We start from the raw sequence: 23,364 nt of genomic DNA on the forward strand, positions 1-23,364 counted from the left end.
ATGTCAGAGTATGTTGCCGATCCGTGCTCACAGCGTCCTACACCTGTTTTAACATCTCGTGGCTTTCAAAGCAAACCTTACCCAACAACCAGACAGGCTCATCATGTCCAAACACCCTCTCTTCTCACATCTTTTCCTTCCTCTCTCCCCTGGGATGGCCATCCTCAGACCTCTTGCCCGCGCCCAGGGGTCCTGCTGCCGTTGACCAACGCCCTACCCTCTCCTCTTGGCACCCCGTTATCCACTGTTTCATCGTATGGGCCGTTTTGTCGTTCCCAGCCTCAGACACCGGGCCCAAGTCCCATGGCAGCGACAACGATGACTTCGAGGTCAACGCTCAGCTATACTGCCCCTTATGATCCTAGAGAGTGGGTTGGTGGGAGTCGGCGAACCTCTATGATTGAACGTCATGGCAACGAGGGAGAAGGTGCGCAGCTTCACCTGGCTGTCTAATTTATCATTCTAATGGTGCTACAGAAGGCATCACAAACCCGCCTCCGCCATATTCTGGACCTTCGAGCGCAGACCCCACTCCCACTGCTGGTATCAACACAGGATCAACACTGTCCCCAGCAGATTCCACTTTCACAGGCGATACATCTTCTCAGGTCAACACACCAACGAGCACGGTGGGTTTTATGTCGCCACTTCATTCAGGTCATACCGTCTCCAGTGAGACTGGGCAGCGAGCAAATGCACAGGCCATCGCTCAACAATTCACATCTGGGTTGAACCGTCCAAGCACTTTTGGAAACCGAGTACCAAGGCTCAATACAATGCCCGCGCCAACAGAAACCCGACCCGGCGAACCTACTCTGATCATGGCAAGGCAGCCTACTCTAGGCCCATTGTCGATCACTTCTCCTCCATCTGGTGCCACATACGGCCAAGGTCCGGTTCAACACTCGAACGTTATCTCCGTACCGGGCCCCCCAGCTGCTCGAAGGGCTGCGTCTGCTGGCGCTGTATCCTCGCATGGCTCTCAAATCCAGGATGGACCACTGTCGAGACCATCGTCTCGACAAGGGAGTTGGTATCCTGGAATGCCTCTTCCAGGGCCTCCGCCTGGACCTCCCCCATCTTCCTCGCGATCGCAGAGTGCAAGCGGCATGAACAATGCATCTTCATCTAGACAGCCGGTGCCCAATGGACGTGGGTACCATCGCATTTCGCGCCAGGCCCCCTTGTTGAGCCCAATGCCACCAACCCCTGCCAGTTGGAGAGAGGGTTCAACTTCTCGTTCGAGCTCGAGAGCACCTCCACCCCTACAGATCGTGACGAGCAATCTTGACAGGCCAGAGTCGAGCACGGCAGGTCTCAGTCGTAGTGCTGCACTTCGAGTTTCGTCAGCCAAAGGTTTACTTGAAAGACGCAAGCACAGAAGAAGCGTACATGAAGAGCCGCTAACAGACTTTAGTGCATTGACCATTGATACTGACCTGTGGTTCGAAAGCTCAAGTCCTCGCGAATTTGGAGATAGTCGCACACGCGATATTGACTCTGCAGTCCCGTCTGTCGCCAGCCCAAGTTTCAGCTTGGGTACCACCACCCCCGTTCAACAACAGTTGCGGGTTGTAACTGACGTGTCGCATGCTGAAATTCCTTCGCAGCTCATAAACCTTGCTCCGACAAACCCTTTCAGCCCACGATCCACCTCGTCAATTCTCCCTCAAAAAGCCCTGCCGACCCCACCATTGAGCCAGAAAAATCCATTATCCGCGCACAGCGTGTTACCTTCCACTGCTTCCTCGTTGTTCGAGATTCTACAAGGCGATTCGGACTCTTTCATTGCAGATGCCTCTCGCCGTCATCATGAGTTTTTGATTCGTGAAAGTCAGGCCAAGTCGGACCTAGAGCGGTTGGCACTATTTGGGGAATTCATTTGTGCTGAATCGAGAGTCAGGAGGGAGCGATACCCGGGACCATTCGCGGACGGGAGTTTCACGCCAGAAACGGTCAAAGCACAGTTGTTTCAGGATGTGTTCGAAGAGCGAGTTGAAACTGATGTCCCCAACAATCTGGCAAATGCAGCAGAGCAGGCACATCCATACGGATTGAAAAGTGGGTACCAGAGTCGCGCAGAGTCGACGTGGTGGAAAGACTATCGACCCGCCCTGTCACCGATAGCGAGTATGAGCCATGACGGTGTGAGCTCCCGAGGTCGAACAGCAAGTCGGTGGTGGCAGTCACAGACCGGGGATGACGACTCACAGGGCGTCGGAGCAGGGAAAAAGGTCAAGCGCTCCAAGCGGGAATCGAAATACATGGGGCTTCCTGAGCTCACACTCGATGAGGTGTTGTCGGGGGATGACACGCCCACAGGTTTCCAAGATGTGTTGAGCAGCGAAGGTGCGGAAGAAGGCGAGAAGGGCGGGTTCGCGAGCTTCGGGTACTATGATGCCCAGTACGAAGCGCAGCCGACAATCGATCCAACGCCAGGTTACGTTGTCAGTCCACACGCGCTAGACATCTCGAGGTTCATCACGCTACCCCCGCCCTACCCACGACACTACCCGGCGGTTAACAATACTCACCCCAAATTAGCCGCTTCGAGGAACATTGTTCGAACTCTGAGTCAATTGACCGAGCTGGAGGATCGAAGATCCCGACACAATCTGAGCGTGGAAGCGTTGAGGTCGGATCACAAGCGCAAGATACTAGAGAGGCAACAGTCGTTCAAGGTCAACATTCAGGCGCAGATCGCGGATGGAAGCATCACGTTTGCGGAGGCGGCGGAAGCTGAACAGGCGTTGAAACTCGAGGAGCATCGACGAGAGAAGCAGTGTCTTCAAGCGGAGTTCGACACTCTGCAGGATGTGGTGATTACGCCGATGCATGACATGTTGAACACGCGGCTGGAACAACTCGACAAGAGCATCGCGGAGTTGACCAGCACATTAGCCGAGGAGACGCAAGCGGAGAATCTCGATCGGCCACAGCAGGAGGGGGATGCAACTCCGGAGACGTTGGAATATTTGACGCAGCTCAAGTGGCTGTTTGAGGCACGGGAGCAAATCCATCAAGAGATCTACAATCTCCTTAGCGAACGCAACGAAAAGTACAAGGCGATCGTCCTCCTGCCGTACCGGCAAGTCGCACATCACGAAAAGATCCGAGATACCGAGGACTTTTTCCACCGAGATAGCCTGCAGCGTAAGACGACGTTTCGAAAGGAGTCGGTTGCTCGACACGAGACATTATTGAAGCTGATTGAAGAGCACGTTCGGCAGGAGGTGGTGATTCAGCTCTCGGCATTCTGGGACATTGCTCCAGGACTTTTGGACCTCATGCAGAAAGTGTCGGATGACGTGGAACACATGGAGCCGATTGCCATTCCGGCGGCAGAGTATGAGGAAAACCCATCGTACCACGACTACCCACTGCAATATCTTTATACGCTTCTAGACCATGCAGAAACCTCGACTTACCAGTTCATCGAGTCACAGACCAATCTGTACTGTCTCCTTCACGAGGCGAGGCTAGGAGTGTTGAAAGCACACTGTCGAGCGGCGGAGGCGGGCCAGGCTCAGAGCAACAGTCACAGCCCTGCGGATGCCGACAATCCCATCAAGATTAGGCAAAAAGAGGAGGCAGAGGCGACGGCCGAGCTGAAGCAGCAGGTTGCCATGGTGGAGGAACAGTGGTCGGAGGCACTGGGGAATGCTTTCCAGACGAAGAAGGCCATGATCAAGGCGCACCTGGAGGCCACTGGGGGTTGGGATGAATCAATCGAGGTGACGGTACGAGAAAGTCACATTGTGCCTGGAGCGAGTTGAAGCGAAACGAAAGCGAGATAGAGGCCTGCGGTGATACAAGTCCAAACCCCGACCAGCCAATGGCATGATCCCTTGATCCATTGAATATGTATTGGTGATTCCCAAGGCTGGGGAGGGTGAACCATGCGTATGTGATATGGGACAACGGGGAAGACTGTTCACCCGCTGGCTGTCATGAAGCGAGCATGTTTCTGCTCGACACAGTCATCTGGCGTTTGTGAAAGATTGATCAGCTTTGATAGATGGCTCTAGATGATGAGAACATCAAGGATGACGGATGGACCAGTCAAGAGTGTCGAAAGCGCTAGCAAAGCAGTAGTGGCGAGCAAATCATGACTGAGATGTGAGATGCCAACTGCCGTGTTGCGTCGGCTTTGGGCAAGCTTGCAGCCATAGCCGGTTGATGCGAGATATCTGGCACCACCGATGAATTTCTCGGGGTGAGATGACCGAGGTCTTTGTTTTTCATGAGCGTGATAGGGCTGAGGGGCAGACAATAGCCAAGGGAAGAAAAGAGAATGAGTGAGGAATGACACGGCGGAGGAGGCCAACAAACCTGAGGTCGGGAAAAGTAGGAGGAGGATGGCGAGAAATTCCCGGTAAGTGATTATTACAGTGGCAATACCATCAGATTAGGCCAACTGGGGCGTGTTTTGGGGCCATGATGACAGTCATTTTGATCTGACAAAACACAAAAGATCCGTCATCATACGGGCCTTGGCACACGTCGAGCTTTTGTGTCCAACTGCAAGTGCAGGTGCAGGTGCAGGCGCAGGTGCAGGCAAATGGTAGGAAGGTGCCCCCCCGGGTGCCCCCCCCCCGGGTGCCTGCCCCTCGCCTTTACTGCAGGTGACGCTCGCAGATTTCACCCCGCGTCGCCCCTCGGCCGTTTGCCTCTACCATAACAGTTTCATCCCTCCAGAACCCGGCCTTTGGCCCCATTGCCATCCTCTCGCGAATCAGATCAATGCGGAGAACCTTATACCACTGCGTCAGAGAATGTCCTCCATGTTACTCGTACTGCTCGGCAGGGATACAAGCGGCATTCACTTCGTGACGATTTGCCCTTGCGGGCCGGAATCGCCATGGTCAACAAAGGGACCTTCGGAATAGATTATCTCGACCTTGTCCTCAACAACCCATCCTGACCTTCAGCTCTTGGTCCCAAATACATATCCTCCTCTACTTCCACCTGGTCCCATTCCCGTGTTCATTTCTATTCCCATTTTCAGTCCTGTCTCCCGGTCTTTGATTTGGTTGTCGACTCGAACCATTGGAAACTGCAATTCTCCGCGTATCCTCCGTCCTCCGACTTCCATCCTCCCATTTTCTATTCTCCATTCTTCCGAGAACCGAATATAACCGCCGGAAGTGTCCAACCCTGGGAATCCCTCTCCCGATAGTAACTACCATCACACCTCCTTGACCTACACCGTTTCCCAGCTTTGCTCCCTGCGACTGCGTTGTTCTCACCATGGCCGCCAACGGAGACAGCAACGGCCACAGCACTGGCACCGGTACTGAACGCATCAACACCGACATTATCACGCTCACACGACATCTTACTGAAGAACAAGCAAAGCATAAGGAAGCCACCGGTGATTTCACGTAAGTCGAGACAAAAACCCTGCCTCAATGGTCGAGACACTGGAAGTTCGCTGACTGACACTCGGGTAGACTACTATGCCACGCCCTCCAGTTCTCGTTCAAATCCATTGCCTATTACATTCGACGTGCTACCCTGATCAATCTGACCGGGTTGGCCGGTTCCTCCAACACCACTGGTGACGATCAGAAGAAACTCGACGTCATCGGAAATGATCTATTTGTGGCCGCCATGAAAGGCTCCGGTCGGTGCAGAGCACTGGTTTCGGAGGAAGAGGATGAGGTCATCTACTTTGATGAGCACCCCAACGCTCGATATGTCGTCTGCTGTGATCCAATCGATGGCTCTTCCAATCTCGACGCCGGCGTCTCGGTCGGCACCATCTTTGGCGTATTGAAGCTACCCGATGAGTTGATTGGAAAGAAACCCACTCCCGAGGACCTTCTCATGCCTGGCACCGAGTTGTTGGCTTCTGGGTATGCTCTCGTCCCCCTTTCTTGGTGTCATCATGACGATGCTAACAAGCCCAGATTCACTATGTACGGCGCTTCAGCCCAGCTGGTTATCACCATGAAAGGCGGCACCGTGAATGGTTTCACTCTGGTAAGCCACCACATCCTCGCCCCCTACATATTGTATCTGACCTCGAAAAACAGGACAACGCACTCGGAGAATTCATCCTCACTCACCCCGACATGCGTATTCCCAAAAAACGTGCCATCTACAGTGTCAACGAAGGAAACTCCATGTATTGGGGCGACAAGACCAAGGCCTACTTTGAAGGATTGAAATACCCCAAACAAGAGGGCGGCAAACCATATTCATCCCGTTACATTGGGTCCATGGTCGCCGATGCGTACCGCACACTGCTGTACGGGGGCATCTTTGCCTATCCTGCCGATAAGAAAAGTCCAAAGGGTAAATTGCGCATTCTCTATGAATGTGCTCCCATGGCCATGGTCATGGAAAATGCCGGTGGCAAAGCCATTGATTCAAACATGACCCGAATGCTCGAGGTCAAGCCAGCAAGCATTCATGACCGGTCGGGCATCTTTATGGGCAGCCCCGACGAATTGGACAAAGTTCTTGAAGCACACAAGTAACATGGATCTTGTCCCAGATCGACCTCTAGGCGGCATAAGTCTTGTTGGCCGGAGACTTCCCAGTGACTCGGTTTCGAGATGGACAGAAAGTGACTATGTACAGAACGTGGGTGTTGCCGGATGCAGTGCATTGTGCATCATCCGATGAGCATGCTTCACGGATGGACGCTAGCGACTGGGAACAAACATGTTGGAGCGGCATGACGTCGGAGTTTTCTCACCGTTATTTCAGGAATATATACCATCTTCCACCGCACTGCAACACCGTTGTCGAACAAGTTGATTCGTGATTTGATCCTCTCCATCTACTAAACTGCAGGATATCGTGCACAAGGCTTCCTGCAATGTCATATTCGAAAGCAACACGCCCGTAGCCTTCGCTCTAGCTTGCCCGTACCAACGCCGCCCTTGCCTGTTCCAACCCATCCGTGACCTCTGTTTCCACTCCGGGGCCGCCACTCACCCCCTTGTTGGCGAACCGGCCATAACGCAAGTCACTCAGGGCTCCCACCCTCTCATCGCAGTCCTTCTTCAAACCCGCGAGATCCTCCTGCAGCATCGCAATTTCGATCTCGAGATCTTTCTCCGCTGACGAGAGTGCAGCGAGAAGACTGGTACTTGTGTGATTGTGTCGCCATGTTTGCGGGCGCAGCGTACCCCCGTGGTGGCCGTGAAGAGCGGTGTCGAGGATGACTTGCTGCTGATGAGACTTATGATCGGAGGTCTCTGGTCCCAAATCCAGGTCAGAGTCAGAGTCAGATCCAGGCACCGAGCGCGGGATAGCCTCAGAACCATCGAGCGCATTTGAAAGTGGGCCTGTGAGATGACCAGAAGTCATGGTGATGTTGTCCTCCATCAGCCCGTCGTCACCATTTCGTTTCCGTTTCCTCGTTATCCCACCAGGCCGATCCTGCATCAAATTCTCTCGGCCCACGTCCCTCCTCAGTCGTGCCTGGATTTCCACGCTTCTTCGACATTCCGTTTCAATCCGCCGCCGCACATCGTCAATGTTGATCTCCCGTTGAAATTGAAGGTCCCGATATAGCCGTTTCAGGATTGTGGGTTGGGACGAGACCGTGGAGAGGACTGTCTTTGGGACAAGGTTGAGAAAACTTTTATACGGGAGGATGGTTGGGAGAGGCGACGGGTGCAGTAGATATGAATGAAGAATTTGAGACTCTGTTGGGTGGAGCGAAGAGGAAGAGGAAGATGTAGCCATGGTCCTCTGGGCTGTAAAACTTTGGTGCCTCGTGACAAGGAGGGAAGATTCAACGAGAAGACCCCACGCGGTGTTCTGTGAGGCCTTTCCACTGAAAACTCTGGCTCAGTTTAAACCATATGACGAATTGGTCCCGTTGATATCGACGTTCACCCGTAGGAGGGGCTTGTGCTCAATAGTTGGTGGTTGTCAGAGTAGCGTCCAACGTGTAGAGGAGACCAAAGACATAAGGACTTCCTTTTGCGGAAGATTCGATCTATTACGCGTTTTGAACGCGTCAATAGTCTTTCAAGACTGTGTATTAACGGACCTTTTGACCTTGAACGTTCCCAGGGTCGAGTTTGGTCTCCTTTGATCACAGTTGTCTGGTGCTGGACGCGTCCTGAATGAAGGAGGCAGATGGAACTAGTGGCAGGGGCTCACTGACCAATCATCACGCAGCATTAATTGAGTGTAGCCGCCATTCATCTTCCATCTTTGATCTTTGATCTTTCATCCTCCCCTTCTCATCCCATCCTCATCCTCCATTGACTACCACCACTCGTCTTCCTTGCAATCTTCTTCCTGTCCAGCGTCTGCTCCATCGTTGGTCGCTTTCTCTCACACAGCATTTTGTCGGAAGTCAAGCAAGCATCGCGTTTGATCTGACTTACAAGGTTCCAGCAATCACACTCTTCCATCGACCGCGCCGAGTCCAGCTCTTTCGAGCGACCCTTTTCTTTCCTAACTCTAAAGTCTCCTTGCCTCCACTTTGATTTTAGGACACCCCAAAATCCCAGTCTTCCATCTACACCATGGCCCCTGCTTCAAGCGAGAGTAAGCCAGTTTACGCAAAGGACGAGAAAGCCTTGTGTTTTCACGGCGAGCTACTTTATGAGGCCAAAGTCACCGAATCAAGACGCTCAGATCCAAAGGATAAGTCCAGTCCCTTTGAGTATCGTGTCCATTACAAAGGATGGAAGAACACGTCAGTATTCATACTCCCAAACCCCCTTACTTTTCCTCACCTTGTCTTTTCCCCTACGACGTGCATACAGTATGCCAGCAGGAGGACTGAAAGTTGCTGCCTCTGCACATCAATCCAACAATGCCATTCATTCATTCACTCATTCTTCTACATTCATCGATCTGTTCTGGGTTGCTCCGACTGTTTCTGGTGCACACACTGTTCCGCTTTTACGCTTCATCATACTAATCCAGCATTTACTGACATGACTGATAGTTGGGACGACTGGGTGCCTCAGGACCGGCTGCGCAAACTCACCGATGACAACCGAGAGCTCGCTAATAATCTACGGAGAGAAGTTCTCGCCCAAACCGCATCCAAAGCACCTCCCAAAACAACCAGTAAATCACGACGTGGCCAAGGTTCTGAATTCGGCTCTGGAAGAGGCAGCGAGGAGAGATCATCTGCACCCATTACAGGTGGTCGTGGCTCGAAACGTGCCAGGGATAATGATATTGAGAAGGTTGGTGACTTCCCTTTTTTTACCCCTGGAAATTCACCTCTGCTTGATCTGGATATGTCCCCTCCGTTTCCCAGTTTCAATCCAGTCCTCGCACATTCCGGAGAACCTGGACCCGGATCTGGACCCGGACCTGATTTTTCCTCTCTTAATCATCCTTTTCCATGTTCCCAACTCCCACAAGCCGCCTTTACTCCTGAGAACACCCCAACACCAGGCCTGCCAACCCTGGACAGGCCTCCCCACGTGAACCCGCTGCTCTACAATCCTGTGGCAGTCTACAGATATTGTTTCCTCCTGGATGGCTGCGATGACGATGACGAGTCGGCTGCGCTCGGGGGCGGTTCTAATGTCATCAAATCAACAAAATCGGGCACAAGCGCCAACTCAAACCCTCGCCCCATTACTGGTGGAAAACACAATGTATTCCTTTACAACGAACTCGAAGACCTCGTTGAATTTGATGCCGATTTGGAGGATGTGACTGGATCAATCAATGTTCGATGCGACTTCGTCCAACAGGAACAATCGGTCACTTCCAAGAAGCCCCAGCCACAGCTGCCCCCTTCATCCAAGCCAGCATCCAGCGTTGCCACAAGTCCAGCTATGAGCGAAATGTCATCTGACCACGAAGATGTTACTCCCAATTCTCGCCCCACTGGCGCTTCGCCCGGGACCCGGAACAAACCAATCAAGCATGTTCCATATTTGCTCCCTAATAAGAGACCTCGCCGCAATGTATCCGATCGAGTTTCACAGAGCGAGCCTGAAATGCGAGACGTCACCGACCTCGACCAATCGCCAGATACTTCACCAGATCACGAAACGGTGGACAAGTCATCCAAGAAGGCTCGATTGTATCATAAATCTCATCCTGGAACGGGCTCCCCGTCCAAACCACAGACTGTTGTCGGTCACAAGAGAGCACACCCTCGAGCAAGCGCTACCCAACGTTTCGCTCGAGTGATAGTCGTTGGCGATCCAGCAGCCCAGCCTTTGATCCACTCGTCCAAAAGATGCACAACATGCATCGCCCTGGGAGTCAGATGCAATGGAGAACAGCCTGAATGTTACGTCTGTCGCTCCAGAGGCTATCTTTGTAGTTTCGGCGACACGTCGTCACCTTCTGGATCCCAAGGAACTTCCCAGGATTAGTCTTTCTTTTACTTGCGTCTTTTGGGTTATCTTGAATGACCAGATTGCTTACATGTCTTGAACTTGCAGGAAGACAACTATTACAATCGCCCATCGATTCGAATATCGATTCCCGATCATCTCAAAAGCCTGCTCGTTGACGACTGGGAGAATGTCACCAAGTCGCTGCTTCTAGTCCCACTCCCAAGCAAGGCACCTGCAAACTACATCCTAGACGAATATTTCAACGAGGAGAAACTGAATCGCCGCCTTGGCTCGGTCGAAGCAGATATCCTACTAGAGTTTGTCGCTGGTCTCAAAACATATTTTGAAAAAGCCATTGGCAAGATCTTGCTATACCGTTTTGAACGTGCACAGTTGGCAGAGGTACGTCACTCCACTTGCGCCCTCGTATGCAGAACCACATGAATCGCTGGTCCTAACGCAAACATAGGTTCGCAAGCTCTGGGAATCCGGGCAACACAAAGACTGGGAAGGGAGAGGCCCCGGTGATTGTTACGGGGCTGAGCATCTCACCCGTATGGTCGGTCAGTTGCGCCCTTCCTTGCGCAGCTGTCCTTGTGCACAATACTGACTCGAGTGTCTAGTGAATCTTCCCGAGATCATTGCACAGACAAACATGGATGCTGCGTCGGTCAACCGCCTCAAAACCGAATTGAGCAAGTTCAGCACTTGGCTAGCTCAGAACAGCTCTCGATTCTTCTGTGCTAAGTATGAGAAACCTAGCGCAGAGTATGTAGAAAGTGCGCGATAGAGTTTCTTGCAGCCAGCGGCGCCTGGGAACACGATGCTGAGAAAGGCAGATACCCAAGTTGCTCCTGATCTTGACGCTAGCAGGACTCGATGGTACGGGGCGTGCGTTTTCGTGTCAGGGTCAAGCACCAGTCCACGACGATTATATGCGATCAAAGGAAAACCACGGAAAGCCATAAAGCCATGCAAGCTTGTTTCAACAGAAAGACGGAGGTTTTCATCATCGCGCTTCATTCAGTGATAAAAATGTTGCTCGTTGACAAGATGCATTCATCGATGCTCTCTCAGAAAAGAAATCTTCTGCCCTACATGGAGTGATCAAGCTCATGGTTCATACCCACTGCCATAAGCATACGCCAAAGCTCAATCGTGCTTTCAAAGAAAAGATCCACACGCGTCGTGGAGAACGCTGGGAGGTCCCACATTCATTAAACCGGGTGAAACAATCAAATGAGCGACCTGATTTTACTTGCAAATGAACGATAATGACAGTAATCGCTCCGACTCGATTGTATTTGTACATGTATATCATAGGAAACGCTCATTGGTGAAATTGGTCAATCGTTGCTTATGGGGGGAAGCAGATAGGGTTGAAAGATTGGTGGCGGACATAAATCATTGCGTAGTCCAGAGTTAGGTGGTCGGCAAGAATTCGAAGAAAGTTGTGTAGAAGAGTTGGTGATTGCGATCCTCTGAGCATCGACGTACTCAGTGTTTGAGTAACTGAGTGTGTATCATCAAGGGTCTTTGAACTTGACAGTTTTCTGGCATGATTCGCCTGCCTGGTGCTCATGAAATCTGCAAGAATTGCCTTCTGTCGGATCATCAAACAGTGAGCCACCGGAAGATTGCTTGATGGCATTAATCACATCCACGGCAAAGTCAGGAGACGCAGCGAAGCACTCCTTATATGACGAGGCATCTTTGTCCGAGTCAGGATCCATAATCTGCCTTGCCGCAATTTTGCTCACAAGCCGACGAAACGGCGAGTCCGGGGGTGTTTTCTGGTAGATGGGTTTCATTTCCTCCGGTCCAGGCACCAACCCAGCCTCATGGCAACCTTTCCGAAACTGATCGATGGCCAGATTCTTGAGATCTAGTAACTCGAGCGTGTCACACAGAAGGTAGAGCTTCTGACACGTGAATGCATAATCCCATTTGACATCCTTTGGTATCCAGGATACATCATCGATTTTGCCTTGATAGACCCATTTCACGAGAAGTTGAAATGCTCCAGGATCTTCGTCGCGCAAGTCTAACTGTCCATCCTTGATTCTTCTATGTTCACCATTGACCACATGTGTTTCATCGAAGAATGGGGAGTGGTAGCTGAGGAGGTTGCGAGGCAAAGTCCATTTTCGACCTTCGGGGCCCACGTATATATCGAGAAGAGGGCCCGATAGTAGCCTTTGCGGCGCATGTTCAGGGTCAGCGCTGGACAGGTACAAGTCCAAATCCAGATTGACTGTCTTTGACTTTGACGGTCTAGTGCAGGGAAATATTGCTGAAAGACTTACTCCGCAAAGGTTGCAGCAGTTGTGTCGGCGATGTTTTCTCGGGGCATCTCTCTGAGGCTAGCGAGGAATCCTGGTATGGCTTGGGCGAGTGAAGCGCCGGCTGACGTGGGCAGGATGAGATGGACGTTCGATGAATGGGAGGTGCCAGTCAACTGCGCTGGGTTTCCATTTACATCAGGCCGGGGTCTGGCTTTGAAGAGTCTTCTGTGTGCGAAACGAGCGAGACGTCGGAACCAGGAGCCCATGCGTCATTTCCAATGTGTTCGAATACGATGGCTTGTCCCATGGGTGAAGCTGCGGTCTTTGACGTTGACTTTGGGCCATGTCCGTCAGATGTTGGTACTGGAAGTCGCCTCAAACTTGGATGTGAGAATTACAGCGAACTTTTACTCTCTTCACGCAAAAGCGGGGAAATCGCTACGGTGGGTAAGACTACCAAGAGACGCGCGTTTGTGGGGAAGCGCGACCGCGTCAAACGACAAGTGCATGGGTTGTCTGTAAATATATTGGAAGCAGACTTTGAACACATGAGGCACTATAATTCCCAACTCGAGAAGTCTCATTCCATATGTTACGTGCGGCTCGAGTGTTGACCCAATGACTGCCGACAATCAGACTGTCGTCGTCTCTCCCTGCTTCAAGCCCACCGACCTCGAGACTCTACACGAATTAGCCTCCCTCAAAGCCCATCTCGATCCAACTTCGTTCAGAAATGCAGCCTTGAACGACATTGATCCCCCATCTGATCCTCTCGGCCCAATTTCAGAGCTATCTTCCGACGGCATGACGTTCTCCTCTTCTCCAGTGTTATATCCCGCCAGCTCATCACCTCCTGTACCGTCACTTGCTCGAAAACGCAAGCTCTTTCAACCGTTCCCGGGCAATGCGCAATCGAAAAAGCAAAAGGTCATAGGAGGATTTCTGGCTGACAGCGATGAGGAGAGAGATGAAGAAGAGAAAGGACCCGAAGAAAGGCCGCTCCGTTCGGCGAATACTGAGGGCGAGCCCGTTCTTCCGCCGCTGGAACCAGAAACGAGTCGAACCTGCCCCGACATTCGGAACGATGTTGACGGCCTAAACATTATCCCACCAGGACCTGCACTTGCTCCGCGATCATTTATGAGAAGACTAGTGTCAAAGACTGTATCAGTTCAGATGTCATCCGGCCAGGAAGTTAAGATTCAGCCCAGGGAAAAACCAAGCACCCAATCATACGAATCCATCATTGCGGAACGCTCAATAACAGCACCAGGTCGCGCCAGAAGGTCATATTATGGCATTGATATCCATAAACTGATGGATGATGCAAAGACTCAGCGTCAATTAGATCAATATGCCACACAGGCCCAGAAAGCCAAAGTTGATGCCCCTGCAGGCGAGGCTCAAGTGTCGATTCAAACATCCACCTCAAAACCGATGGAGCACCAGATGTGGGCAGAAAAGTACCGGGCCAAAAAGTTTACTGAACTGGTCGGTGATGAGAGAACACACAGATCTGTCCTTCGGTGGCTCAAATGGTGGGATGACATCGTTTTCCCCGGCAGTACTAAAATGAAAGCGATGCGGAAGTTCGACGCTGTAGACCCGGAGCAGTATCAACATAAAAAGATTCTCCTTCTTACGGGACCTCCAGGACTTGGCAAGACGACCCTTGCTCATGTATGTGCCAAGCAAGCTGGATATGAAGTGCTGGAGATCAACGCCAGTGACGATCGATCCAAAGATGTTGTCAGAGGTCGTATCAAGGACGTCCTTGGCACGGAGACCGTTCGTGGTATTAAAGAGGACGGCAAAGCTCGAAAGGCTGGTCGGCCGATATGTGTCGTCGTGGATGAAGTCGATGGTGTGACGACAGGATCAGCGTCAGCTGGAGGTGAAGGAGGATTTGTCAAGGCTCTACTTGACCTCGTGCAGCTTGATCAACGCAATTCCAACAAAGCTGGCAATGGAAAGCTTCAAGGTCCCAAAAAGGGTGACCGATTCAGGATGCTTCGGCCGCTCATTTTGGTCTGCAATGATGTTTATGCTCCGTCACTACGACCACTGCGAACCTCGCCCATGGCAGAGATTGTTCATGTGCGAAAAGCACCAATCGACAAGGTGATAGCCCGGATCAAGACGGTTTTCGAAAGGGAGTCCATTGCATGTGATAATGATGCCGTCAGACGACTCTGTGAAAACGCTTGGGGTTTGGCCATGCGGAAACAGAGAGGTCCGGGAGCTCGGGGCTCCGGCGAAGGAGATATTCGGGGGGTTCTCGTCGAGGCGGAAGGCATCGCGCGTAAGCTAAGGCACTCTGGAACAGGTATGCGGCTGACTAGGCAATGGCTGGAGCCTCATCTTGGAAATACACAGCAAGGACAAAAGGGCCTGGGACGAGGTGGGGTCCGGGAAGTGGTTGAAAGAGTCTTTCTTGAAGGCGCTGGGCTTCCTAATCTTCCCACGGCGTTGAGTGCGGAAGATGCACGGCTCATTGCAGACTCGAACACCAATCCGATCGGTATCGCCGATTTGCGCAAACGCGTAGCTATTACAGCTTTGAGGGAGATGGTCGACACCTGTGGCGAGCATGATCGACTGATGACGGATTGTTTCGCGACCTACCCCACACAAGTCTTCCAGGACGATGTGTACTTGACCAAACCAAATGCAGGCTACGAGTGGTTGCACTTGCATGACCGTTTGTCAAGTCGAGTTTTTTCTGGACAGGAATGGGAGCTGACGCCGTATTTGAGCACGGGTGCGTGTGGGTTCCACCATCTGTTCGCATCCATCAACAAAGGCGCGAGAGGTTGGAACGAGGACCCTTCCAAGGTGGAGGAGGATGCGGTCAAACAACACCCCTTCAGCGGCCCAAAAGCTGACTTTGCTGCTTATGAGGCAGAGAAGCAGAACCGGGCTCTATTGACGGAGATGCAGTCATCATTCTCAGGATCCCTGCTCCGACTGTTCAGTTCTGTTGACGCAATTGCCATGGAGTTAGTGCCCAGTGTGGGACGTATCCTAGCACCGGATGTGAAGCCAGTGGTCATCGGAGGCAGTGGTGGTGCATCGAGTATCGCCAGTGTTAGGAAGGAGAGCGAGAAGCAGTGTGTGCGAAGTGCGGTGCGTGCAATGCTGGCGCTGAATGTCAGCTTTGACAAGGTTCGACTTGAAGTGGAAGGCGGCGGCGCGCACTCCAATGGTGGATATGTGTACCGGATGGAACCGTAAGTTGTACATTCTACGCTGCGCTTGAGTCATACTAACCGACATGGAGGCCTCTCGACAATCTTCTCGCCTACCATTTCGAAGACAGAGCTGCGTCTAAAGCACCTGTGAGGTACGCTGTTCGACAGGTGCTAGACCAGGAACTCAGGAAGGAGAAGCTTCTGCAAAACAGTCTTGCTCGTCAGGCTCGTGGCTCTGGGGATCTCCTAGACGCGATACAGACCTGCGAAGAAGACAAAGAGAATGTCGGTGCAGGTTCAACAGACAAGATCAAGCAGGCCATGAATAGCCTGGGTGGAAAGAGGGATTTTTTCGGACGAATTGTCAACGAAGTTCGACCCATGTCGGCTGGCAACGTCTCGAACAAGCCAGAATCCGTTGCAGCAAAAGACGGTGGCGGGCGAGTGTGGGTGAGCTTTCACGAAGGGTTTTCCAACGCAGTCAGAAAGCCGATCACATTGCGAGAGCTGTTAGAAGGCTTTTGAAGTACTACTTGCAGCAAGCCAAGGGATATTGACGTAGGGAAGAAGATGTGCTGATTTCAGTGAGAACTGTCCTAGCAGAATGTAGCAGACAGAGATGTGTTCAGTAAACTACTTAGCATTTGTGAAGCCGTCTCGATATTGATCAGGGATGGACAAGGCTATGCTTTACCTAAATAGTACTAGACTGACGCGATCTGATTGGTGACGTCAATTGCACATGTTGGTCCGAGGCATTATTACCAACTCAAGTTGCCAGGTGCCAACGTTGGTTGTGTGGTACGCATTGGTCAACCATTCTTGTCTTCAAGACTCATCAATATGTGCAGCGCAGGCAAGCAATGCCACGACGAGAGCCTTGATCGACATCTAATGTAGCAAGCCTCATACATCCCTTATTCTCACTGTCCGTGGCAACGTCTTCACCATGGCAGTCCAATCCAAGCTACTCCCGCCTGGTCGCACGATCAAACAACTCGCCTCCGAGTTGACGTCGCTCTACCTCAAGCATCGAACCAAGATTTCTCGCACCGTCTACATCACATTGGTGCTCGCCTTAATCCACCGAGTCTACAACGCAATCGCCGAACAGAAAGCGGCCTTGAGGAGGCAGGCTGAACTGCGAGATCAACAAATCGCGTCAACGGGCGATCCAGAAGCCGAAGAAAAACATCACAAGAAGAAGAGAGTGGAAATCAATCGTGAATTCTTCCGGAATCTGCTCCGATTACTTAAAATTGTCATTCCAGGACTGCGCAGCAAAGAGCTTCGTTTGCTAGTCAGTCACAGCGTCTTTCTCGTCCTGCGCACCCTATTGTCTCTATATGTGGCGAACCTTGATGGCAAAGTCGTCTCAGCTCTGGTAAAAGGCCGTGGCCGAGACTTTGTCTTAGGGCTAGTATGGTGGATGCTGGTTGCGGTTCCGGCCACTTTCACCAATTCCATGCTACAATATCACCAGACCAAACTCGCCTTATGCTACCGGACCCGCTTAACGAACCACATTCACGATAAATATCTCGACAATATGACCTTTTATACACTGTCGGCACTGGATGATCGGATCAAGAACGCCGACCAACTCATCACCGTGGACGTTTCACGCTTTAGTAACTCTTTGGCGGAACTCTACTCGAACCTAGCCAAGCCAATCCTTGACATGGTCATCTATAACTACTCTCTATCCAAATCAGTCGGTGGTGAAGGCCTATTTGCCATGGCTTTACTCGTTCAGGTGTCAGCCAACGTCATGCGCGCTCTGACTCCTCCATTTGGCAAATATGTCGCCGATGAAGCCCGCCTCGAAGGCGAATTCAGGTTTCAGCATACTCGACTCATCGATTACAGCGAAGAGATTGCTCTCTACGCGGGCCACGAGGCCGAAAAGGATGGCCTGGACAAGGGTTATTTCACTCTGATCAAGCACGTCAATCGCATCCTTCGAAGAAGATTTTACCATGGTCTGATGGAAGACTTTGTTATCAAGTACTTTTGGGGCGCCCTAGGCTTGCTCTTGTGTTCACTGCCTGTTTTTTTCAAGATTCCCGGTCAGTCTCTAGAGAGTGCAGGAGACCATACGGAGAGTTTTGTCAAGAATCGGAGGATGTTGTTGAGCAGCTCCGATGCATTTGGCCGCCTGATGTTTTCGTATAAAGAGATCAACGAACTTGCTGGACACACTTCAAGAGTCGCCGGCCTACTGGATGTCATGGACGAAGTTGCTGCCGGTCGATTCCAGAAGAAGTTGGTCAGCTCAGCCAGTATAGAGGAGAATGCCCTTGTATTGCAAGGTCGAGGCACAGTGGAGGAAAGCGAAAACATCGAATTCACCGACGTCCCCATTGTCAGCCCAAACGGCGATGTTCTCGTGCGAAAGCTGACTTTCCACATCCGTCCAGGCGACCACCTTCTGATTGTAGGTCCCAATGGATGTGGCAAGTCGAGCTTGTTCCGAATCTTGGGTGGACTGTGGCCAGTGTACGGAGGCAGTGTGAAGAAGCCAAAGTTTGAAGACATATTCTACATTCCTCAACGCCCATATCTCAGTCGAGGTACACTAAGGGATCAAATCATCTATCCAGATACACTCTACGAATTCAGACTCAAAAAAGGCTCTGAGGACGAGTTGAAGCGGATCCTCGCCATCCTTGAAATCGAATCGGTCCTCGACCGTCCCAACGGTTGGGATGCTGTTGAGGAGTGGAGGGACGTCTTTTCCGGGGGTCTGCAACAGCGGATCGCCATGGCGAGACTGTTCTATCACAAACCCAAGTACGCGATCCTGGATGAATGCACGAGTTCGGTCACTCTTGAAATGGAAAAGACCATGTACGAGACAGCAAAAGGTCTAGGTACTACTTTAATGACCGTTAGCCACCGAAGAAGTCTGTGGAAGTACCACAGCGTAATTCTGCAATTCGACGGTCAAGGTGGTTATGTCTTTAGCGAACTCGATGCTGAGCGGAGAATCAAGTTGGAGGACGAAAAGGAAGAGCTGGAGGCACTGCTTCGCGGCGTTGATGGCTGGGAGGCAAGACTGAACGAGTTGCAAGGTTGAAATGGTTCGACTTTCGAGGAAGCATACCTCGGACAGTCGCAAAAATCATCTATACCCAACATGGAGATCTGGTCCAGCCAAGTCACCAGACTTGGTCGGCAGGGCCAGACCTGTGACGTTTCTCTGGATCGCCGTGACAGCCATTTGGGCTTAGGTACTCCAAAAAGGATTTTTTGCCAACTATCATGCAATACTTCATCACGCAACAAACGGTGTGATTGCCGAAGAATCAATGCCATCCCTACCGAAGCGACAACGAGAATATTGTGAAATAAAATATGAGCGATACCATTGCGCCCATTAAGGCTGGCGGACGAGCACGCCATGCGAGCCAAGTGGGTTAAGCCTCAGGAAATGCCCGGCAAATCGACCAGGGTAAGGGAATCAAGGCCAACTCTTCTTTGCTCTACATGCCTCCTCAGTGGGTCGGCACACGACATGGAAGCAGACAAGAAGCTCAGTGGCGCCAACAAGCATTATAGCTTGAGCGGCCAATCGGCCTTGTAAATCTTGGGCCAACGTTGCAGGTCTATATAGATAATCGAACATGGATGAAGCACATGGTTGAAGGATTTTGAGTCACATATGGGTCGCAGTATTGCGTGCTTGCAGACTTTTGTGGCGGTTGATCGTTAGTGTTGAATATTAATGGAGCTGGATGTCCTTGCAGATTCCAAATGCTGTAGATCGACAACCTGGTTGACATCGAATACTTCTTTCCTTTGCCCAAGATAACACGTTGCTAGTCTCGCTTGAACAGCCTCAGCAAGCAATAGAACTTCTGAGAAGCACATTCAAGATTCTCTACTTCCTGATTATTGTCGACCTGTTCCTTATACGACTAGTGTATGTCCATCGACAAGAAGCGAGACGCGGGAGAAGATGGCTTTGGGAGAGGGAATATATCATTGAGAAGAATCATGAGTTCCTCGATCGGACCGACATTCATAACAGAGAGTTGAGATGTTCTCTGTGATGATGGGGGCGGAAGATGTCATGAGGTATGATATTGTTGAAGCTGTTCTACCTACCTACTGAGGGAGTATGATTTGTGGAAGAATTTGAAATAAAGGTGATCACTTTTGCTGAAGTGATTATTTTAATGGTTTTCTACATACTTTATTGACATCATAGCACCTCTTCCAATCAACGTCAGTGCAGACCCTTTCTGCCGAGAGCTCGACAAACATGTGATCGTTCAATGCGATAATAGATGGTTGGAATTTCACAATGTTCTAGGTTGACTGCATAATGATTTGCACTTTCTATGAGTGTCTTGCTATTACTGTTCATCTACCTAGATATCTACTAGGTATGTCCTCTTCGAGAATTACTTGGGGTGGGGTTAAGGCTTGGAACTAAATCATAATTGAACCACGTCCACCAATCAGACCATTAAATTTGTTACCATATATTTTGGATTGGCTAAAAATTAAGCCACAATCAAAAACATCCCCGATGGTGTAGCGGTAACATAACTGGTTTTCAAAGAAAACTCTAAGTGATCTATATCACCCAGTAGCTCCGGGTTCAACTCCCGGTCGAGGAAATTTCTTTTTGGGCGTTTTTTTGGCCTTTTTGGGTTGGTGCATTGCGGTCTTTTTGCAAGATGTCGAGAATGTGTTTTTGAGGAACAATTGCGACATGTGGTTTGCACCCTTGTTCAGATCTTAGGGGGTCCAAAATGGTCCCTGGAACATACGATGACTGAGAGTATGTGAGCCTACAAATGTACAGAATGATGATGTCTGTAATGAGGAGCCAATCGAATTGTGCATGATGCTCAGCGGCCATGGGGATTGGGCTTGGGCGACGTTTGGCTTTTGGGATATTATGTCCAGAAGGGGGAGTCTGTGTATGGTGGCTTGTAGGGCCTAGAGCATCACTAAATGCGTCGCGCGTGGCATCAACTTTGAGCAGCGTAGTACGACGTTCCCATTGGAAAGGTAACAGAGACTGGGCACGCTGGGAGATGGGAAAGGGTGTGGGTAAACGTGTGCGGGAATGCTAATGTGGCCATCGAGGCGAGCATCTACGTGCCGTGCCTGCCGTGTGCTTTGGCCAGAGAGTTGGGTTCAGAGGGACGGGCGTTACAACGGTCCATGCGTCGGCAAGTCCCAAAACCTATAGTCGTTACAGTCTTCTAGACCATCTCAAAATTGCCAGAGAGATAGATTGACTTTGGCACCGACACGGGCATGATGGCCAGCCGCACGTGGCTGTTGCGTTGACCTGAGGTTAGGCATGTAGATGTCTGCTCTGGTGTCTGGTCAATCAAGGTGCTTAGAATTGTGTATCTTGACTTGGGCATGTGCATGACGGGAAGTGGTGACACGACACCGCGAGTGCTGCTGTCACTCGAGTGGAAGCGACAGACAGCGGGAACGGGAGCGTCGTGACTCTATCAAGTACCGCGTCGTGAAATGAAAAGAATGCCTGAGGCTGTTCTTTGGGAGGCAGGGTCCATGGTGATACGGAAGAACCGGCCTAGAACTGTGGTTTTTTGTTGACAGGAGCACGTCACTACTGCTGTCAGAGGTAGATCTGAGCCTGATGCGTGGAGGAGAAGTTTGGGAGGCAGAGAGGCACTGTGGCACTGGAGCACGGTTAGGGGAGAAAAAGAGCAAGGATGAATTCAGGTCAGGGACTTTGAGCCACTCAGTCAAATGGTGTGTGTCAAACTCCTGTCATATGGTCAATCTGGGCCCAGACTTGGCCCTGACTAGGAGGACGCTATCAGAGCCGAGTTGTCGATGATATGATGCGGGCACGCAGGAACCCGAATTTTAGAGGAGTGACTAGTGAGTCTGGTGGCGTGTCTGGTTCTGTATGAGGATTTGGATCTGCAGGCCCAGTAGGACCGTTTTGTGAGGAGAAGGATTCTGTTTGACGGCTAGCAGGCAGGCACGGCGGCGCCGTCCAACAACGATTGGCGCCAGACTAACCTGGAGGGGACGGAGCCACGGAGCGCAGGAGGGGGGGAAAGTTGTACTTTGAATCAAGATCTCGTGATGCATCCCAATTCGAGATTAGACCTAGCGTCTTTGTAGTTCGTTGTGAATGTGATGGTGTAGGTCTGGAGATCGCAAGGAGTATGGTTTGGATACCAAGAGGACAGCCTACAGAGAGGGGATCGGGGTACTCATGATTAGAACCATACCTACAACAGTTTAGAGACTTGGGGAGATGCGGAGGTGACCTAACTTCCTGAGGATTGGTAGAGATGCATATCGTATGCAGATGGTCAGATGGCCACAACGGGGCAGTCTTGGGCAGTCTTGGGCAGCGGGGTGCATACGGAGTATACGGGGAAGACCTCAAGCCTGGGAATTTGTTTCCAGCACCTACGAAGTACGAGTTTGTAAAAGGCCCTTGGCTTCTCGATCATAGTAGGCTTACAAACTGCGTCATGACCCAATAGGACGACCGACCAACGTTGTTGGGTTACAACCTGGGCTGAAGAGGCTGAAGAGGCTTGCAGGCATCGCCCCGAACTTCTGGATCAGGTGGACTAAATCGGCTCCTAAAACGAACAAGCGACGCCGACAAGTTGTTTTGTACGTACGGAGCTACATTTTTGGCTTGTCGTTCGTCTGGTTCCTGCATCCGAAGATTGATCTTCTTGAAAGCCTGAAGTGATATCGTCACAGGTATGTTGCGGGCTAGATCAGAATGCTTTCGTTGTCATTATTGCTACTTTGAATCGCCTCGCTTGTCAAACCTGACTAACATCAGATGGATTAGACTTCTATCGGCTCCTTTGTCCATTCTGGTCTGGTCGATGTACTACTAAACATAGATGCAATGTGATTCTACCGTGTGTCATGGACTCATGGAGGGTGGTCATCAGCCAGCCATGAATATTTGATTCGTTGACCATCTTGGCAGCAGGTAGGCACTGTAGGTAGCGCCTCGGCCTCGACACCACCTAACACTTTGACATTAAGGGACCAACAAAATGCCTACACCTACGCCTACCAAGTATTGCCTTAGTAAGGACATTGCAGGCTTGACAGCCTTGAATTCTCCCTCATGTGCCCGGATATGGAATGGGCTCATATTCGAACCACAGACATTAGAGTGACCAGTGATTCATGGTGCTTCTTGCGTCAAATGTCAATTGCATGCCACGTTTTGGTGCGAATGCAGATGCAAATGCAATGCAGATGCAGATGCAGATGAAATCGTATAGGCGAGTGACAGGTGTCAAGGTTGCCTATTTTGGTTGCATTCGTATTGTTCTAATGGTACGCTTGGTCCAAAATAGGATGATTAGCTCGTCGGGGAGAATCTTGTGATGACATGAAATGCTGTGTGCATGTGTGCAGCGCTACTTCTACTGTACATGGTACTGTTACTCGGTGCTCCAGTGCTCTGCCAGAGTTTGATGCAAAACGATGATGTGGTCTCTTGATTGTTGTTGAACCATTGTGGCGGAAATACATCATCATCCCCTGCACTGTTTGATTAATATCGAAATCTTGCTCTAGGGCGTTTCGATATTGGCTGTGCCAGGCAGC

General features: G+C 51.1%; 6 protein-coding genes and 1 non-coding gene across 8 annotated transcripts; 6 read left to right on the plus strand and 1 right to left on the minus strand.

Annotated features, from left to right (window-relative positions):
• Positions 1-3,776, plus strand: PV10_01791 (uncharacterized protein; the record flags this gene model as incomplete). The annotated part of the gene is made up of 2 exons (XM_016366035.1): positions 1-427; positions 478-3,776. 2 exons carry the CDS (start codon positions 1-3, stop codon positions 3,774-3,776), a joined length of 3,726 nt encoding a protein of 1,241 aa, XP_016229684.1.
• A 1,474-nt stretch (positions 3,777-5,250) lies between these two features.
• PV10_01792 (uncharacterized protein) lies at positions 5,251-6,485 on the plus strand (the record flags this gene model as incomplete). Its single annotated transcript, XM_016366036.1, has 4 exons — positions 5,251-5,384; positions 5,454-5,858; positions 5,913-5,985; positions 6,039-6,485. 4 exons carry the CDS (start codon positions 5,251-5,253, stop codon positions 6,483-6,485), a joined length of 1,059 nt encoding a protein of 352 aa, XP_016229685.1.
• Positions 6,486-8,212: 1,727 nt separating this feature from the next.
• On the plus strand, positions 8,213-11,743 carry PV10_01793. 2 transcript variants are annotated; one of them, XM_016366038.1, is made up of 5 exons: positions 8,213-8,671; positions 8,927-9,173; positions 10,395-10,691; positions 10,759-10,852; positions 10,913-11,743. In XM_016366038.1, the coding sequence occupies exons 1-5, from the start codon at positions 8,499-8,501 to the stop codon at positions 11,077-11,079; spliced, it is 978 nt and encodes a 325-aa protein (XP_016229687.1). In that variant the 5' UTR covers positions 8,213-8,498; the 3' UTR covers positions 11,080-11,743. The 2 variants fall into 2 exon arrangements, with proteins under 2 accessions (XP_016229687.1, XP_016229686.1); XM_016366037.1 differs by having other exon boundaries at positions 8,213-9,173.
• On the minus strand, positions 11,495-12,909 carry PV10_01794 (uncharacterized protein). The gene is made up of 2 exons (XM_016366039.1): positions 12,596-12,909; positions 11,495-12,485 (listed from the first exon to the last, which is right to left on the minus strand). Exons 1-2 carry the CDS (start codon positions 12,838-12,840, stop codon positions 11,816-11,818), a joined length of 915 nt encoding a protein of 304 aa, XP_016229688.1. The 5' UTR covers positions 12,841-12,909; the 3' UTR covers positions 11,495-11,815.
• Positions 12,910-13,192: 283 nt separating this feature from the next.
• Positions 13,193-16,290, plus strand: PV10_01795 (uncharacterized protein; the record flags this gene model as incomplete). The annotated part of the gene is made up of 2 exons (XM_016366040.1): positions 13,193-15,804; positions 15,855-16,290. 2 exons carry the CDS (start codon positions 13,193-13,195, stop codon positions 16,288-16,290), a joined length of 3,048 nt encoding a protein of 1,015 aa, XP_016229689.1.
• Positions 16,291-16,571: 281 nt separating this feature from the next.
• Positions 16,572-19,500, plus strand: PV10_01796 (uncharacterized protein). The gene has a single exon (XM_016366041.1). The coding sequence runs from the start codon at positions 16,715-16,717 to the stop codon at positions 18,842-18,844; it is 2,130 nt and encodes a 709-aa protein (XP_016229690.1). The 5' UTR covers positions 16,572-16,714; the 3' UTR covers positions 18,845-19,500.
• Positions 19,501-20,296: 796 nt separating this feature from the next.
• PV10_01797 lies at positions 20,297-20,393 on the plus strand. The gene has a single exon. It is a non-coding gene; the product is annotated as a tRNA-Glu (tRNA).
• The last annotated feature ends 2,971 nt before the right edge of the window (positions 20,394-23,364 follow it).

The sequence above is a fragment of the Exophiala mesophila genome (genome assembly GCF_000836275.1).
Source record: "Exophiala mesophila strain CBS 40295 unplaced genomic scaffold supercont1.1, whole genome shotgun sequence".
NCBI lineage: Eukaryota > Fungi > Ascomycota > Eurotiomycetes > Chaetothyriales > Herpotrichiellaceae > Exophiala > Exophiala mesophila.

Bases quoted from the DNA above. Each gene is read 5' to 3' on its own strand.
- PV10_01793 (XM_016366037.1), top strand. From the start codon at position 8,499: ATGGCCCCTGCTTCAAGCGAGAGTAAGCCAGTTTACGCAAAGGACGAG. The intron at 9,174-10,394 runs GTTGGTGACTTC...TTGAACTTGCAG, and splicing joins GGGATAATGATATTGAGAAG to GAAGACAACTATTACAATCG. The intron at 10,692-10,758 runs GTACGTCACTCC...ACGCAAACATAG, and splicing joins AACGTGCACAGTTGGCAGAG to GTTCGCAAGCTCTGGGAATC.
- PV10_01794 (XM_016366039.1), bottom strand. From the start codon at position 12,840: ATGGGCTCCTGGTTCCGACGTCTCGCTCGTTTCGCACACAGAAGACTC. The intron at 12,486-12,595 runs GTAAGTCTTTCA...TGCGCCGCAAAG, and splicing joins ACTGCTGCAACCTTTGCGGA to GCTACTATCGGGCCCTCTTC.
- PV10_01796 (XM_016366041.1), top strand. From the start codon at position 16,715: ATGGCAGTCCAATCCAAGCTACTCCCGCCTGGTCGCACGATCAAACAA.